Consider the following 18,208-nt stretch of genomic DNA (forward strand, 5'->3'; position numbering starts at 1 on the left):
TTTTATTCTTTGTTCCCATAAGGAAGATCGTGTCTTTAGGCAACAAGGTATTTCTTTTGTCTATGGTCAATTTTTCCTGTCAATTTTTGAATTTTAATATGAATCCCCTTTTAAAAATATTTGTTGTAAAAGTACTTTTGGCCTTCCTGAGGTAATAGGGAGGCAAGCTCCTTCTCCTGCTCCTCCCTTTCTTTTTGGGTGTCTTTCTACTGCTCACACCTCCTTTGCATGTCTTCCTCCCAATTTGGCATTCTCCCCTCATTTTTTTTTATTCCTTACCTCCTCTTTCCCAATTTTCCATGATCTTCCTATCATTTTTGGTCAACTGGTCTGGTCTGTCCCACTGTCTTTCGTTTTTGTTTCGTGCCTGAATATCTCCCTTTTCTTATAACCTGTTCTGTCAGCTACCTTTTGACTTGTGCTTGCATTGCCCTCATTTGCTTTCTTGCCCTTCTGTTTTTCTCCTTTTATTGAGCCTCCTTCATTTCTGCCTTGTCTTGCACTGTAAGGAATAGCCTTATTCTCTTCTGTAGCACATTGTTTTTCCTCTCAGTACACACTTCTACCACTTGGTCGTACTGTACAAATTTTAAGGAGCTAATAGTAGTTGCAAATTTAGTTGCGAAACCAATCCTATTCCAGGATTTGTTTGTTTCAGCAATTAAAAAAAACAAGACTATAGGACAAAATGGAAATCCCAGTAATAGGAATTGGTGAAGAATAGTTGTTTATATATATATATATATATATATATATATATATATATATATATATATATATATTTTTTTTTTTTTTTTTACGGAAATTGTAATAGTAGTGAGGAAACAAAACTTAATGGGGTATTACATTAATTTGGAACTGAATTATATACAACAAAAATACACTATAAATTTCTATCACAACAGTGAGTACCATTTCATTGGGGATGAAACAGATAAGTAACACTTTATGCACGTGCAGTAGTTATATTACAGAATATGTTAAGAAGCAACCTAAAGAACACTTCATGAGATGATCTTCTTTTTCTTTGCTTGCAGCTTAAATAATTCAGGGAAAGATAAAATTATTGAAGAGGCCAGGTAAGGAAAAAAGTTTTTCAACTTTTTATGATGTCTTAGGAAAATGTCGATGAATGCTACTCAAAATCTATGTATTTATTAAAATGATTTAATTATTTACTTAATGTACAAAGTATTTCCTTTGTTTGATAACCACACAGCGTCATTTCAACTGTTTAGCTTTACGTTTCAGCATATTTTTCAAACCTTCCAAGAAATTTAGAAATTTAGTATAAATCCTGTGGTCAGAGCATGTGGACTTTGTGTGTGTATATATATATATATATATATATATATATATATATATATATATATATATATATATATATATATATATATGTGTGTGTGTGTGTGTGTGTGTGTGCATGTGGGTCTACGTTGTTAAATCGAAAGTAAGGTTCATCGAACTGTACTTTGTCAAACTCACTTCCGCGAAAGTGCATTCCAAAGAAAATGCACTTTCGCGTAATAAACAAATAAAAACTAAATAAAAAAAATAACACACTACACAGTTTTCACACACACACCCCACACTTTAATATTCTCACTCCGAGATTTAATATTCTCACTCCGAGATCGCACTACAGTGGGGAAAAGGGAATATTCCCTTATCCCCACTGTACTACGATCTCTACAAGAGGTTCCTTAGTTGTACGTCAGCGTACATGCAAATGGAATTTTTTTGTTTTCTTTAGCAAAAGCGCATTTTTGACGAAATGCACTTTCGCTAAAGTAATTTCGACAAATTACGGTTCGATGAACTGTACTGTCAACAAAACAAATAGGACCCATGTAGGTATATATATATATATATATATATATATATATATATATATATATAAAAATATGTATATGTATGTGTGTGTGTATATATATATATATATATATATATATATATATATATATATATATATATGTGTGTGTGTATGTTATGAATGACTTTGTGTTAAAAACATTGCAGGACCCTGCATCTGGGAGTTCACTGTACTGGGTTGACATAGGATTTCATTTATTATGGTCTTTAGCTTTACTTTTTGTGTGCTTCAGTAGCTGCACAACATCTGTTTTATGAGACTTGTGACAAAACTGTTCAGTAGTCTTTAGTTTCCTGGTTATACATTGAAAGAACATGCTTAGGTATTAGGTTTTATTCAGTGTATACAAATTTCTTTAGGCAGTTGCCTAGAGGCAGTATATAGTTTCAGTTAGATAAGGTAATAACCCACACTAAGTTTACAGCAAAAGACTGAACAGGTGTGTGTGTGTGTTTTTTTTTTTTTTTTGCAGACTATGCAGAAAGTACAGTTGTGTACACTTACCATAAATGTAGATGTTCGAGAGTATTCACTGTTGCAGTCATTACATTTGGGTAATCTGCTGGCAGGCTGCCCTCAGTCGGCCTGATTAACAAAGTCTTGGGTCCTGCATCGGTTGCTGTCACTTCTTCCATGACGTCAGGTTGTCAGGGGAATAAAACATGCAGCCGACGCCATTACATCAGTTTTTCTTGCCCCAGATGTCCTTTGCCCCCCAAATGGGGAGCAAATAAAATTAAAAACACAAAAATATACCTCCAACCAAAAGCAAATACACCAAAAAGGCTTTTAAGCATAGTAAAAGAAAGCAGAGGTATAGTAAGAGAAAAACAGGGGGCTGGAGGGAGGGTAACCAGGACTGCAACAGTGAATACACTCAAACATCTACATTTATGGTAAGTGTACGCAACTGTACTATGTTCTTCGTGTTTCACTGTTGCAGTCATTACATTTGGGTAGATTCCCAAAGCTGTGGTAGGGAGGATGGATTTATACAGCATTAGGACCAGCTATAAGGCCCTGCAAGACAGCAGTGGCAAAGCCAGCTCTGGATTTAGAGAAAATTGGTAAATGATAATGCTTGGTGAAAGTATGTACTGAACTCCAGGTAGCAGCTTCTAGAATATCCCTGGTCGGAGCACCTCTGAGTAAGACTGCTGAAGTAGATGCAGCCCTGGTGGAATGAGATCTGATCCCCTGCGGGATAGGTTTTTCATGGTGCTTATAGCAGAAATGAATGCAATGGCTTATCCATTTAGAAATGGTTTGTTTTGAAATAGCCTTCCCCTCTGCCCCAGCAGCAAATGCCACTAGCAATTGTTTAGATTTTCTTCGAGATTTAGTTCTGTCCAAGTAGAATCTAAGTTGTCTGTGCACGTCCAAGGAATGCAGAATCCATTCCCCTTTGTTCTGTGGATTGGGATAGAAGGTTGGCAAATGAATGGACTGGTTAAGAGCCACACTGGAAACCACCTTGGGCATGAAGGATGGATTGGTCCTCAGAGATACCCCTGTCTGCATGAAAGATGATGTAAGGCTCCACTGCCATAAGGACCTGTAATTCAGATATCCTTCTAGCTGAAGTGATTGCTGAGAGGAAGGCTGTTTTCCAATAAATAAATTTTAAGTCTGCAGTAGCAGCTGGCTCGAAAGGAGGTAAAGTGAGCTTTTCCAAAACAAAGTTAAGGTGCCAGGCAGGAGTAGGAGCTCTCCTGGGTGGTCTCAAGTTCTTTGACTCTGCGATACTGTTTGAGCAGGGGATGAGCAAAGAGGGATGGTTCTGTGTTATATTGAGCTGAAATAGCTGAAGCGTGGATTTTAATAGTGGAAAAAGACAGGCCCTTGTGAAGCATCTCAGTTAAGTATTGCAAAATCTGAGGTAAATTGGGTGCTGCAGTGCTCATCCCTAAAGACTGGTTCCAGGCACAGAATCTTTTCCATTTGTCAGCATAAGATTTTCTAGTACTAGGTCTTCTCACCTCCAAGATGACATCCATCACAGGTTTGCTGAGGGATGCTAAGGGTGAATTTAAGTGATTAGCCAAGCTGCAAGGTTCAATGTTGGGAGATGAGAGTGCAGAATTTGGTTCTACTGAGACAGCAAGGAAGGTGTCTGAGGCAGGTGCCATGGAGATAATTTGTGACACACTGCGCAGGAGTGGGTACCAGTGTTGGCGTGGCCAGTCTGGAGCAATCAAAATCATTTTTGGTTTGTCCTGTTTGACTTTTAGCAGAACTTTGGAGAGCAGAGGCAGAGGGGGAAAGGCGTAGACTGATAAGTTTTTCCAGCTGAAGGACAGAGTGTCCACTTTCCAGGCTTTTTTGTGAGGAATCCTTGTGCAAAATTTGTCCAACTGGTTGTTTTGGGGGGAGGCAAATAGATCTATGTCTGGGCTCCCCATTTGCTTGTCAACATGTTGAAAATCCGTGGTTCCAGTTTCCACTCGTGAGGGTCCATGAGATTTCTGCTTAGTCCGTCTGCCAGTGTTATTCAGTTTTCCTGGCAGGAATTGAGCTTGTAGATGCACTTGGTAGCCCAAGGCCATGTTACACAATACCATGGCTAGTCTGCAGAGGTGGTAGGAATGTGTATCCCCCTGATTGTTTATGTACCACATAACCGTGGTGTTGTCCGTTTTTACCATTAGTTGTCCTGGATGAATGTAGTCCATGAAGGCTGTCAGAGCATTCTGTACAGCTAACATTTTTTTTGATTGATATGAAGGTGCATTTGATTAGGGTTCCATTTGCCCTGAATGCACTTCCCTGCCAGGTGAGCCCCCTATGCATAGTGTGATGCGTCTGTAGTTAGGGTTTGAGCGGCAGGAGGTAGTGTGAGTGGCAGTCCCTTGTTTTGGTGCCAGGCCTCTGTCCACCATAGGAACTCCAGGCGTAGGCAAGGTATGATAGGAATCATTGTTTCCAGGCTGTAACAATGTTGACTCCATAGACTTTTTAAGTACCACTGAAGTTTCCTCATATGCAGGGAGATGGGATTGGATGGGAGAAAGGAAATTCACCCCAGGGATCACGTCAGTCGCCCTGCTAGACAGGGGTCCAGGAAAGTAAATAATGTGGGAAGAAATAGCCAGGGAATTGTTATGGCTAGGCTTGTATAGGCCCTAGGGCTGATAGCCTAGTACCAACCTATGAACCTATGCAGTCTTGCATACGGAATTAGAAGAATGCAGGAGGCCATGAACCCCAAGGCTTTTGCAGTATTTGTTTTGCAGATAGCAGGGTTTGGGTGGCCACTTGTTTGAAGTAAGTTACCAAATGAATTTGCTTTTCTGGCATGAAGAAAGCCATCTGGGCAGTTGTATTCAAGCTTGCACCCAGGAATGTAATATGTTAAGAGGGTACCAGTTTTGATTTCTTTTTGTTTATGCTGTACCGTAGACAAGTTAGAACCCTTTTTACAAACACCAGATGATTTATAAGTATGGTCTGGTTTTCTGCCTGAATTAGACAACCATCCAGGTATGGATATATTTGAATATTTCTTTGCCTGCAAAATACAATTACTGGAGCCAGGCACTTTGTGAATACCCTGGGTGCAGTAGACAAGTCAAAGGGCAGTGCAGAGAGTTGTTAATGCAAGTAGCCTGCTTTGAAGCGTAGGTATCTTCTGCAAGATTCCCTGATTGGGATATGCAGGTAAGCTTCTTTTAAATCTAGAGTTGCCAACCAGGCATCTTTGCCTAGCATAGGAAGTAACTGGTGAAGAGTCAGCATCTTGAACTTTGGAATGTCCAGAAAGGTGTTTAGAGTAGACAGGTCCAGAATTGGACGCCATGATTTGTCTTTTCTGGGTACCAGGAAAAGCCTGGAAGAGAAGCCTTGTCCCTTTTCCTCTTCTGGTACCGGTTGAATAGCCCCCATGGTTAAGAGGGGAAGTACTTGTTTCTGAGCCTCTGCACACTGATTTGGGGGCAGGTTTGGTGTTGGCAACGTGTGGAAATGAAATCTGTATCCCTGGGACACTGTATTTAAAACCCATTTGTCCTGGGTTATGAGTTCCCAGTTTTTTGCATGAAAAGCAATCTCCTCCCCCCAAAGGGGTGGCTAAAAGGTAAGTGCTTGGTAATTTTAAAGGAAAGTCATTGAGACTGTTTACCATAAGGGGGTGTCTTGCTATTTCCAGATTTGGAAGTGGGGGGCCCCCCATTGCTTAGTTCTGAGAGTCTCTTGGGACTGAAACCTGGTGTTTTTGGTGTGTCTGTTGTTGGCTTGAGTGGATCTGGAAGGAGCTGGAAAGGACCAATTCTTAGTAGGCCAGTGCCTACTTAACCTTAGAGGTTGCACTTGTAAGAAGTCTTTTAAAATTTGCATAGATTTAGCTTTATCTTCCATCATTTTTAGAACTTCTTCAGCCTTATTGCCAAACAGGCAGTCCTGATTTAAAGGAGCATCCAACAATTTTGCTTTAACATGATCAGGCAGAGACTGCTCCTTAAGCCAAGCATGCCTTCTAAGCACAGACCCAGTAACAGCAGCCATGTAAGAGGCCTCTAAAGAATCAAAACCATATTGCAAAGTATGTTTTCCAACTTGTTCAGCAGAATGCAATAAATCCTGTAAATCTTTATTTTCCACACAGTCCGAAATAGCAGTCCCATAATATGCTGATTGCCAAGGTTGTAGAAGTATAAACCTTTATACCCCATCTATCCAGAGTCCTGGAGTCTATCAGAAGGGGTAGGATTTTTAGCAGTAGAAGCCTTAATGCCCTTGGGCCCCTGAGAAATGGTTTCTGGATCCGCAACAGGATTTTTGAAAAGGAACTTGTGGGACTCAGGAACCCTGTAGTTATCTGTCAGGTTTATTAGGAGCCGGAGGCAAGGAATCAGGAGCCATACTGGATTCTGAAAACACATCAACAATGTCTAGTACAAGAGGTATAGCCAAAGGTCTATGCTGAGGTAGAAGAAGGAAATCCCTAAGCCTCTTTTTAAATTCAGAAAATTCTTGACTTTCCCAGTGGAAATGCTCCTTTAAGGTATGTAAAGTTTCCTCAAAAGAAAAGTCCTCGGGGGGGCAGAGGGAATGGAATCCTCTGCATCAAAATCCTCATAAGTAGGTATGGACAAATTCAAGTAATTGCAAGAATTAGAAGAAACAGAGTCCTGATCAGAAGATTCATACTCAAGCTCAGTCCTAGGCCTCTTAGAAGGGGGGGGGGGGTGACTACCCCTGATTAGAGTAATAAGATCTTCATCCATTTTGATCATTTGTTTTTTAGGCATAGGGGCCTGGACATGTGGCCTGGGTGTCGTTTTTTTAGACCTAGATTGAGAATTGGGCCTTAGTATAGAAGGTGGAGTCAGTTTAATATGCAAGTCTGTAGGCCTGAATACACCCTCAAAAGCCAGTGCCTGCACAGCAGCTCCGGACCCATCCAAGGTAGAGACATCCGCACGTCCCATAGGTGAAGCATCTCATGGCATGCCAAACTCTGAATGGGTCTCAGTAGAGGCCTGTGAGTCAGAAGTAGCAGGTATCAGGGGCTGCGAAAGTGCCTCACTGAGTACCGGCGAACTGGCAACTGGCTTAGGAGAAGCGTTGTTGGCAGTTTTGGATCTCAATGGCCTGTCTCTGTCTTTTTCTTTGCGTTTTTTTGGAATTCCGGTAGTCGGATGGCTAACCGACATCATTTCTGGATAATTAAACTGAGAACCGAAATATTTAGAGGCAAAAATGTACCGACGACGGATAGTGCGCTGATTAAATAAAGCAGAACACCAACAGCAAGGTACGTCGTAGTCAGGGCCTAGGCAAGGAATACAGTACAAATGAAAATATTTGAGGTATTTGCTTTCCACAAGTAATGCAATTATTAACTTTTACTGACTTCGGTAAGGAGCAAGAAAAAGTTTCCCCAACGGGGTACTTAGCTTTAAGTTGAAGACTTCAGTTCTGAAGCTCGAAAACAAAAATTTTAGGAGTCGGCCGACCAGCACTTGCGAACTGCTTCTGTTTCAGGCACCTCACGGCAAGAAAGACTGATGTAATAGTGTTGGCTGCATGTTTTATACCCCTGACAACCTGACGTCATGGAAGAAGGGACAGCAACCGACACAGGACCCAAGACTTTGTTAATCAGGCGACTGAGGGCAACCTGCCAGCAGATTACCCAAATGTAATGACTGCAACAGTGAAACACGAAGAACATCTGGTATTCTGATCAGTTTTACGTAAACCTTTGGTCTGTAGCCATAAAGTCTTGGCTAGGATTGTCAGAAATATTACCAAACAGCCGTTTACTTAAAAGTAAAAGTCGGTTCTGTTGTACCAAGCATACTGGTCCATATTATTACATGGAACTTTAATCAAATCCTTTGTGAAAAGTGTACTGGTGTTCCATTTGACAGTTGAACAAGCACCAGGAGCACTATTATAACTCACCCAAGCACATCCCTTCTTCCACATATCTGTTCTGGGTGAAAAAAGAAAGTCTACACTAACACAAGTAAAGGTAAACTGTAAATTTTACCTTTGTTTAAGGAGAATTTGGTGCAACACATGGCTCAGCTCAGTAGATATAACTCCTCTTGGCAACCTTTGCACATCCTCTTCCCAGATATCCTACATTTTGTCCTCCATTTTCTAGCTTCTTCCCATTGCTAAGCACACTAATTTGGAATTCTAATGACCCCATGCTGCGTTTTTGAATTTTATCTTGTCGGGTGTCTCTATTTTCCTTATGATCTTGAGCATAGGTTGACAACCTTTGTCACTTTATTTTTGTCCTTTCAGTAGTTTGACAAATGTATTGCTTTTGTTAGATACTTTCTCCTTCTGTTAGGATACTCCTGCCCTTCAGTCTCTTGTTGAAGCTTTCTTCCTCCATTCTGCGACCTGTGCTAGAGTTCTGCTCCTTCTGATTTTCTTTTCTTTTTGTGTGAGTTGTGACCCTCTGCCGTTATCACATCTTTTACTTCTAACAAGCTTGGCTGTGGAAACTATAAAGCTAGATGTGCAAATTGTTTATATCCAGAGCATGAATCTATTTCATGTGATTATGCAAATTGTAAAGAGGCTGTCTTAAAAGATTGATAAACAGTATTCTGCCTTTTTACTACAGCTTCTTGTCAAAGAGAAGTCACAACATGGCATTCTGTCCTCAACCTTGGTCCTGTTTATCAAGCTAGGCAGAAAAGGCACTCCTCTTACTCTCCAGCTTGTTTACTAGTGAAACCAGTCTCTTCTAAATCTGTTCATTCTGAGAAAATTTAAATAGAAAGGGCAACCTTTCCTGCCACCAGAACTGACAATGTGATAGTGTTCAATCTCGCCGTTTGTTCTTACACATGGGTTCGGAGCCGATCCTCGGCTCCGTGTCGGCCGCTTGCAAGCTCTGCATCGAGAAGAAGCTCGAGACAACCTAATACCCACAATCCCCCTCTGCCTTTACCTCAGATCTAGTTTGCCGCTGCTGCGTTCGCATCACTGGGATCTAGCTCGAGCAACTTCAGATAAGATAAAACTTTATTTTTGTTTTATTTGACAAAAAATTGTTCTAAAAAGTACTTTTTGGTAGACATAGTGTATGTGTGTGTGGTAGGTAGAAATTCTTGGTACCGTTAAATTTAATTAGACTGGTTAGAGTTTTTCGGGGCCTTCCACCCCTTACTTAAATTTGACAACCGGACTGGCATATATATCGGATTCGACTTTTTTCTACTGGATTTGTCTCTCTACTGGACTTGACTTTTTCTCTTACCTGTAAGATGTCTGAGAAAATGAAATCAGGCTTTAAACGTTGCCAGTGTGGCCAAAAAATGTCAGTTACTGACAACCATAGTTCCTGTGTCTACTGCCTTGGCCCTCTCCACTTACAAGAGGACTGTTCAATTTGTCACTCTTTTAGTGGGAGGGTCATGACAGATAGGCGCAGGAAACTCATGGACAGGGGGTTATTAAAACCTTCCTTTCAGGAGGCTCTGGATGCTTCAGACCAGGCATCCAAATCCTCGAAGGAATCGAAGACGTCGGAGCCCAAGTCATCGGCTCCGAGCTCTTCGAGTAAAGTTAGATCACCGGTTCCACAGACTCGGGGCCGAGTGTTCAACTGGTGTCAGTTCCTGAGCCTCGAGTCTTGGAACCGGTGATGGAGCTCCCTCTCTCGACTCTATTGAGGTCGGCTCCGTCTTCGGTTCCTTCGACCCGTTCTTCTTCTAAGCTCTCCGATGTCGATGTGGATCGTGTGGTGCAGAAGTTATTGGAGCATTCGGCCCTATCCAAACTTATTTCGGTTTCCACCCAGTTGGTGTCGAAACTTGAAGGCCTCCCATTGTCTCCATCCATTCCTCCTCCGAGACCTGTCCAGTCTTTGGAGCCGGAAGAGGTTGATCTTCTGATTGTGGAGCCCTCGGGTCCAGAACCGCCCTTTCTCGGTCTGTTCCTCTCACCTCGACTCCGTCGGATCCGTACCGAGTCTCGGAGCCGACGATCTGTCCTTGGTTCCGGGGCCGAGTCGAACCGACGTTTCGGTTCCGACTCTTCCCTCGGGCCTCGGCGCGGATCGATTCGGCTCCGCCCTGGGGTCGATGCCTTCGTGCCTGTCTCGGGATTCTTCCCATTTCTTCGAACCGGAGATTCTTCGACTCGGGACCCGGGGCCTTCGATCTCATGAGGAAGGTGTTGTCTACTCAGACAACCACGTCAGTAGAAGCAACCTCTCCTCCCCATAAAGGGCCGTTATCCTCCTCTGCACCCACGGCTACATCCAAGCGTCGAGCACTGGTGTCTCAGCCACCCCTGGAGGGTGCCCCCTCTTCCTCGGAGGCTTCTTCGGATGCTCCCCACGAAGTCCCTAGGAAAAGATTGTGTAAGAGGAGACACTTAGATTCTCCACAAGAATCTTTGACATCCGATACTGACTTGGATGAGTCAGAAGGGTCCCCTAAGTCACCTTCAGAAGATGTCTCTTTTTCTGACATATTGGAGATCCTGAAACAGAGAGGTGACTGGCAGTCCCTTCCCCCTTCTGAGGATGAGTCAGTATTGCTGAAGGCATTCGGTGCTCGCCCTTCCTCCTCCTGGGTCACTCCGCCCTTCGATGAATTAATGGAACTTATTGCTCGAAGGGCGTGGGAGGCTCCTGACACAGTGGAACCAGTCCCTAGGAAGCCCAATAAGTATATCACTGCACCCCAGGACAAAACTTACTTGACAAAAGGAGTTCCAGTGGACGCTATGGTGGTGGCAGCGGCCACGAAAAAGGAGATGTCGGAATCTTCCTCATCTGTCCATCCCCCTAATAAAGATTCTAGGACTATGGACAGGTATGGGAAGCGCATTTTTAGTTCAGCGGCTTTTTCCATGCGATCCCTGTACTATTTGACCCACTTTACACGACTACAGAGGGATCTAGTCAAAGAGTTGGGAGATACCCTCCAGGGTACTACAGATGCTGCTGTCTCAGAGAAAGTGACAGCGCAACTTAATACCCTTACATCCATTGTGAACTCGTCCATGAGGCTGATCTCTTACGCAGCCGAGGGTTCGAGTAGGGCAGTGGCTTCAGCGATTGCTCTTCGCAGACAATCCTGGATGCGCTTATGTTCATTTGCGGAAGCCTTCAAGTCTTCCTTTACTAACGCCCCATTTGACGGTGCCACTCTCTTTGGCCCCAAAGTAAAGGAGACCCTTACCCGGTGTGAACAGGAGGGAAAGACTCTGTCTGCTGTCGGAGTCCGTTTTTCCACCCTAACCAGACCGTACCCCAAAGGGCAACGTGGTGGAAAAATGTGGTTTCGAAAACCCCAAGGATCTTTCCCAGGCACACAGGGTGATGCCCCTTCTAGAGGCAGAGGAGGGGGCAGATGTGGAAGACGCCGCCCTGGCGGCAGAGGGGGTCCGCAGAATCAAGGTGACAGGGATACACTCCCTGGTAAACCTTTCCAGCACTCCTGAGAGGAGGCCCGACTGTCCTGCTCTGGAGGCAGTCGGGGGTCGCTTAGCTTTATACCCTCAGGCCTGGCAAAACATAACTACGGACAAGTGGGTAAAAAGTGTGGTTACCAGAGGTTACAATATACCATTTCTATCTTATCCCATTCCAAAGAAAAGACTCCCAGATGTGCCGCCCCATCTGCGAGAGCCAGCAGCTATAGAAACTTCAAAGCTGCTAGAAAAAAGAGTCATCCAACCAGTCCCAGCGGACCAAAGAGGATTCGGAACTTACTCAAGGTTCTTTTTAGTTCCAAAGAAAACAGGGGACTGGAGGCCCATTCTGGACCTAAGCGACCTCAATACCTTCGTCAAGAAAGAAAAGTTCCGAATGGTCATGCTTCAATCGATCCTTCCATTCTTACAGAAGGACGACTGGATGTGCTCAATAGATCTGAAGGATGCATACTACCACATCAAAATGGCCAGGGCATCCAGAGATCATTTGCGCTTCCGGCTGGGTGCCAGTCACTTTCAGTTTCGAGCCCTGCCCTTTGGCCTGACCTCAGCCCCCAGGGTCTTCACCAAATGCATGGCAGTGGTAGCGTCTCACTTGAGACGCCTAGGATTCCAGGTGTTTCCGTATCTGGACGACTGGCTCCTTTCTGCCACCACCCAGCCTCAACTAGTACAGGCCAGAGACTACACTCTTCAACTGTGTATTCACCTAGGAATTTCCGTAAACTTCGGAAAATCCTTACTACAGCCATCACAGCGTATCTTATTCATAGGAGCGGAATTAGATACACATCAGTTAATTCTAAGACTTCCTCCAGAAAGGATACTGTCACTTCAGACTCACATACGTCTTCTTCTTTTGTCCAGGAAATCCCCAGCAAAACTAGTACTGAAGGTTTTGGGACTCATGTCAGCTTCTCTTATTGCAATACCCTTGGGAAGATTGCACATGAGATTCCTACAATGGCTACTGTTTGCACAATGGTCGTTCCAACAACTACCTCTAACACACGAGATTCTTATAACGAACACATGCAAAACACACCTGAACTGGTGGCTTCAAACTTACAACCTTTCCAAGGGGAGACCATTTGTGCTACCCACGCCTACAGCTACGGTGACCACGGACGCTTCCCTGATAGGGTGGGGGGGCATCTTTCAGGGACAGACAGTCCAAGGCGAATGGACCAATTTAGAGTACAATCTGCACATCAATGTTCTAGAGTTGAGGGCAGTGTTTCTAGCGTTGCAACACTTTGCTCCCCTTCTTCCTCTGGGGACTATTGCAGTTCAGACGGACAACATGTCGGTAGTCTGGTACATAAACAAGCAAGGGGGAACCAAGTCCTATCAGCTATGCAGAGAGGCCATGAGAATCTGGCAATGGGCGGAGTCCACGGGTCGCTTTCTGATAGCAACGCACCGGGGTCATCCAACGTCATAGCCGACAGGCTGAGCAGAGCAATACTGTTACCGCACGAGTGGTCCCTAAAACAGTCAGTTGCGAAAAAGATTTTTCGCACGTGGGGCCAGCCTTCCTGCGATCTATTTGCGTCTCCAATGAACGCCAAATGCAGGAGCTACTTTGCCCTATTACCCCCTCCAGGGAAGTCCCCAGGACGCACTGATTCACGATTGGCCCCCGGGTCTCCTGTACGCATTTCCTCCCTTCCCCCTGATCTCAAAGTTTCTCCAGAAAGCCAACAACCTACACAGGACAATTATCCTCATTGCCCCATTCTGGTCTCGTCAAATTTGGTTCCCCTTCCTCATAACACACTGCATTCGGGGACCCTGGATTCTGGACCCAGAGCCAGATCTATTGACTCACTCGTCAGGGACTCCCCACCCCTCGCTTTTGTCCCTCCATCTAGCAGCTTGGCTGCTCCAATTCCCAACTTAGCCAGGTCTGATCTTCTTTCGCCTGCAGTTCAGAATATATTAGTGGCTTCTCATAAAGCTTCCACTACTAAAACATATACTAGTAAATGGAAGCGCTTTGTATTCTGGGCGAATACACAGCAAGTGGACCCTGTTATAGCTCCCTTGAATAAAATATTAGAGTTTTTAACAGAATTGTTCCATCAGGGTGCTTCTCCTGCCACATTAAGAGTTCAATTGGCTGCCATTTCTAATTTCCATGTGGAAGAATGTGGGGCTCCTGTTATGGCCCACAGACTTTGTAAAGCCTTTTTAAAAGGGGGTTTTCATATTAGACCACCAATTAGATCTCCTACGTCACCTTGGAGTCTAAACTTATTATTATCTAAGTTAATGTTGCCCCCCTTTGAACCAGCCTCCTCTTGCCCATTGAAATTTTTGTCATGGAAGACTCTCTTTTTGGTAGCCATTACATCCACTAGGCGAGTATCTGAACTTCAAGCTCTCTCCATTAAACACCCTTATTTGATCTTTCACTCTGACAGAGTTTCTCTTCGCACTAATTCATCCTTCCTTCCTAAAGTTTGTTCTATTAACAATATTAATCAGTCCATTGAATTACCCACTTTCTTCAAGAATCACTCCAATAAAATGGAGTATATGTTGCACAAATTAGATGTCCACAGACAACTAAGGTTTTACTTGGATAGAACAAAAGATCACAGGAAATCTGATCAACTTTTTGTAGCCTTTGCTGATAATAGAAAAGGAGTAGCGGTTACCAAAAGAACTCTTTCTAAGTGGTTAACGGATTGTATCATCTATGTCTATGATTCTTCAGATCAAACTCTTTTGCACAAACCCAAAGGACATTCCACAAGGTCAGTGTCTACATCCCTGGCTCATTCAGCTCGCCTACCACTAGACGCTATTTGTGCGGCTGCTACTTGGTCTAAACCACATACATTCATTTCTCATTATAAGGTAGACAAGGTTTCTAGGGACAGGGCAACCTTTGGTTCCACTGTGCTCAAGAACGTCCTTCCGTGAGTTCCTCAGGAACAAGGAGCTAGGACGCTACCCATGTGTAAGAACAAACGGCGAGATTGAACACTATCACATATAGAAGTTATGTCCTTACCATAACGTTCCATGTGGAGTGTTCATCTCGCCTTTGTTCTTACATTCCCACCCTCCCGCCCTTAGGAAGAACATTCGGTTTGGTACCTGGTCTGGGGCATTCTGCTTCTGCATTGCAGTTGTTGTGTATATAGTTGACATGTATATATATGTGTATATATGTATATATATATATAAACTCTTAGTTTCTGTGCATATGTGATATTGGCATGAGTGTTCTCTCTCTGACTACTGGTTTGCTTGCAAACTAGATCTGAGGTAAAGGCAGAGGGGGATTGTGGGTATTAGGTTGTCTCGAGCTTCTTCTCGATGCAGAGCTTGCAAGCGGCCGACACGGAGCCGAGGATCGGCTCCGAACCCATGTGTAAGAACAAAGGCGAGATGAACACTCCACATGGAACGTTATGGTAAGGACATAACTTCTATTTTCATCCACTTCATTGCCTCTTTTCAATGTTTTCAGGGCTCTAAGGAAGCAGAGTAGGCCCTTTGTTCAGAACCCTCAGTATATGGGAAGCAGATTTGAACCTTATCAATCATCCACATCTTAGCAATGTCACTGCTGAGATCTGGATGACTGAGCAGTGATACTGGGCCAATGACCCTACCCTCTACATCAGAAGAAGTGAGAATCTGGGAATCGGTAGTCTCATCTGAGCATTTTCTGGTTTTCACACATGTTTAGGATCACCATCGCATTTCATTTACGGACAGATGAATTAATTTTCTATTGATGCCTTTTGAGAGGCTCAGTCATAGTCAGGACATTTTTACTGAGGAGGGTCTATCAGTTTTGTGATCTTTTTCATCTCAATTAACTCCAGGTGCTTGAGCTGTTGCTCTCTAATCCCTTCACTGCATAGATAGAACTTTGATGCATTAATCTGCAGTTGGTCTCTAGGGCTGTTCTGTAGTTTTCTCCACATTCCTTTCATTTCCTCTGCGGATGTTCATATAGAAGCCAGGTTTCACAAGGTCAGTGTCATTTTAGTTGCTTCATAATGGTGCAGAACACATGATCTGAAGTAGGCAGACTTCATTCGTCTGCAACCTGTGGGTATCGGATCCGACCTCGGATCTGAGCCGGCAATTCAAAAGCTTAGGCTCCGAGCTCCTAGCTCCTCCCTCTTACCCATAACCCCTTGCCAAGCCCTGACTGACCTCAGATTCCGTTTGCCGCTTTTCAAGTAGCGACGGATTCTTGAGCTCCTGGCGTTTTTTGGTGACAGATAAGTTGTCTGACAAAAAAAGTTTAAAAATTCTCTATTTTTGTTACTTATATTATTAGTGTTGATTGTGTTAGGCTTTCCTCTCTCTTTTTAGTTAATATTTCTCGGGTTTTGCGTAGTTTGGTGTGTGTGTGTGTGTTGTGTTAGGCCTTCAGGGTTTATAATGTCTGAAGCCCATAAGGCTGTTTTCTCTAAATGTACCGAGTGTGGCCATAAGCTGTCCCCAGCGGATGGCCACACTGTGCGTTCATCTTGGGGGTTGAACACCTGTCATCTGGTTGTACCATTTGTGCAGGGTTCAACCCCCGGGCTGTGAGGGAGCGGAGGTCGAAGCTGGTGCTGGCGGGTCTTTTACCTCCAGATACCGCTTCGGCTTCTGCCCCTTCTACTCAGCAACCTGTTGCTGTGGGCTCTCCCCCTCCGGCTGGGACTCAACCTCCCTCTAAGTTGCCGGAGGGGAAAGAGTCCTCTAGGGAGAGAGAGAAGAAGGAGAGGCACAGGGAGAGGCACCACAAACGGAGAGCCGAAACTTCCAGTTCGGCTCCTCCATCTAAGCGGGCCTCCCCTGTGCCTTCTAGCTTTCCTCCTCCTCGGCTCCACTCCCCTCGGTTCTCTCCTGGACCCGAGGAGGAGGAGGCTAGCCCTTCTAGGAGGTCTCCGAGGCAGCTCTCTAGGTCCACTTTGGTGGCCTCCACCAGGTCAACTTTTTCCATGAGTGAAGCTGATATGGACCGGATGATGAGGAAATTCATCCAGGCCCAAATGCAAATGGGAGTGCTCCTAGCCCCCCCCCCCATCCGGGAGGGGCTTCGACCCCTTTTTTCGCCCCTTTGGCTCCTTCTCCGACCCATACCACGGGTTCGGAGCTGTCGGCGCCGGGCAGACTTGGATCCGGGGGTGGGTCGGATCCGATAGGTCGGCGCACCTCGGATCCGTCCCATCCCTTGAGTGCTTCGGGTACTTCGGACCCGACCTCTCGGAGCCGAGGACCGAGCCTTGGATCCGAGGGAGCTGGTGTGTCTTCGGCTCCGTCCAGGTCGGAGCACACCGGTCTCTCGGATCCGACGGTTTCGGCTCCGACTCCGATCTGTGCGTCGGATCCGAGTGGGGGTCGGCTCGGGTTTAGAGAAGCTGGCTCCCCTCGGCCTTCGACGAGTGGAAAGGGCACTGTTGAGGACGTCCGACCCCGGTCCCTGCCACGGCTCCATCCCGCACTCCCTTGCAGTTGGGCCAGGCCCCCACCAGCCGGTCCCAGTGACAGCCCGCCTTGATGTCCCAAGTGGTTCCCTTGGAACATCCAACTGCTGAAGAGTACTCCTCGGACAGCCCCCCCGATGAAGTATCTCGAAGCAAATGCAAAGGAGGCACATGGACTCCCCGAGTCCGTTACAAGACACAGATTTGGATGAAGGGGAAGGCTCCCCAAGGTCACCCCCTGAGGACGTCTCATTTGGAGACATTATGGAGATGTTAAGGATCGGGGGGGGGGGGGTCTGCCCCCAAGCCTTCCTCGGACGAGTCTGTGTTCTTGGAGGCATTTGAGGCGGGCCCTTCTACCTCTTGGGTGTCCCCTCCTGCTGACCCTCTGGTGGATCTTATATCCATCAGAGCGTGGAAGGATCCGGACACCGTTGAGCCTGTCCCCAAGCGTCCTGATCGCATCCTTTCCCCTCCGGCGGACCGCACTCACTGGAGCAAGGGCCCCCCAGTAGATGCCATGATGATGGCTGCAGCCACGAAGAGGGAATTGGCCCAGGAGAGTCCCTCCATGCATCCTCCGGGCAAGGAGTCCCGCTCGATGGATCGCATTGGGAAGCGAGTTTTCAGTTCAGCAACCTTCTCTTTGAGAGCGCTGAACTACATGGCACATGTCATTAGGATGCAGCGGGATCTGATTAAAGAATACGCTGCATCTCTCCCGAGTCCATGTCGAGTGAGGATAAACAGGTATACTCCACCCGAATGGCCACTCTCAGATCAGTTTCCAATACATCTATGCGGCTGCTTTCTCACGCTACTGAGGGAGCCGCTAGAGCCAGCGGAGCAGGCCTAGTCATGAGGCGACAGGCCTGGCTCCGCCACTGTGATTTTGCAGAGCCCTTCAAGGCGACCTTCGAATGCCCCTTCGATGGTTCTGCCTTGTTTGGCAAGACTGTTCGCGAAACATTAGTCC

At 45.3% G+C, this 18,208-nt stretch overlaps 1 protein-coding gene across 1 annotated transcript in view; it reads left to right on the plus strand.

The window, feature by feature from the left end:
- LOC122794480 (adenosine deaminase domain-containing protein 2-like) overlaps nt 1-18,208 on the plus strand; it is a 1,461,320-nt gene that overhangs the window by 966,501 nt on the left and 476,611 nt on the right. The window contains exon 9 of the mRNA XM_044062915.1: nt 1,038-1,079. Within this exon, the coding sequence (XP_043918850.1) occupies nt 1,038-1,079 (42 nt within the window). The remainder of the gene's footprint in view (nt 1-1,037; nt 1,080-18,208) is intronic.

The sequence above is a fragment of the Protopterus annectens genome, chromosome 1.part0 (genome assembly GCF_019279795.1).
Source record: "Protopterus annectens isolate FY-2018-M chromosome 1.part0, PAN1.0, whole genome shotgun sequence".
In the NCBI taxonomy this organism is placed as follows: Eukaryota; Metazoa; Chordata; order Ceratodontiformes; family Protopteridae; genus Protopterus; species Protopterus annectens.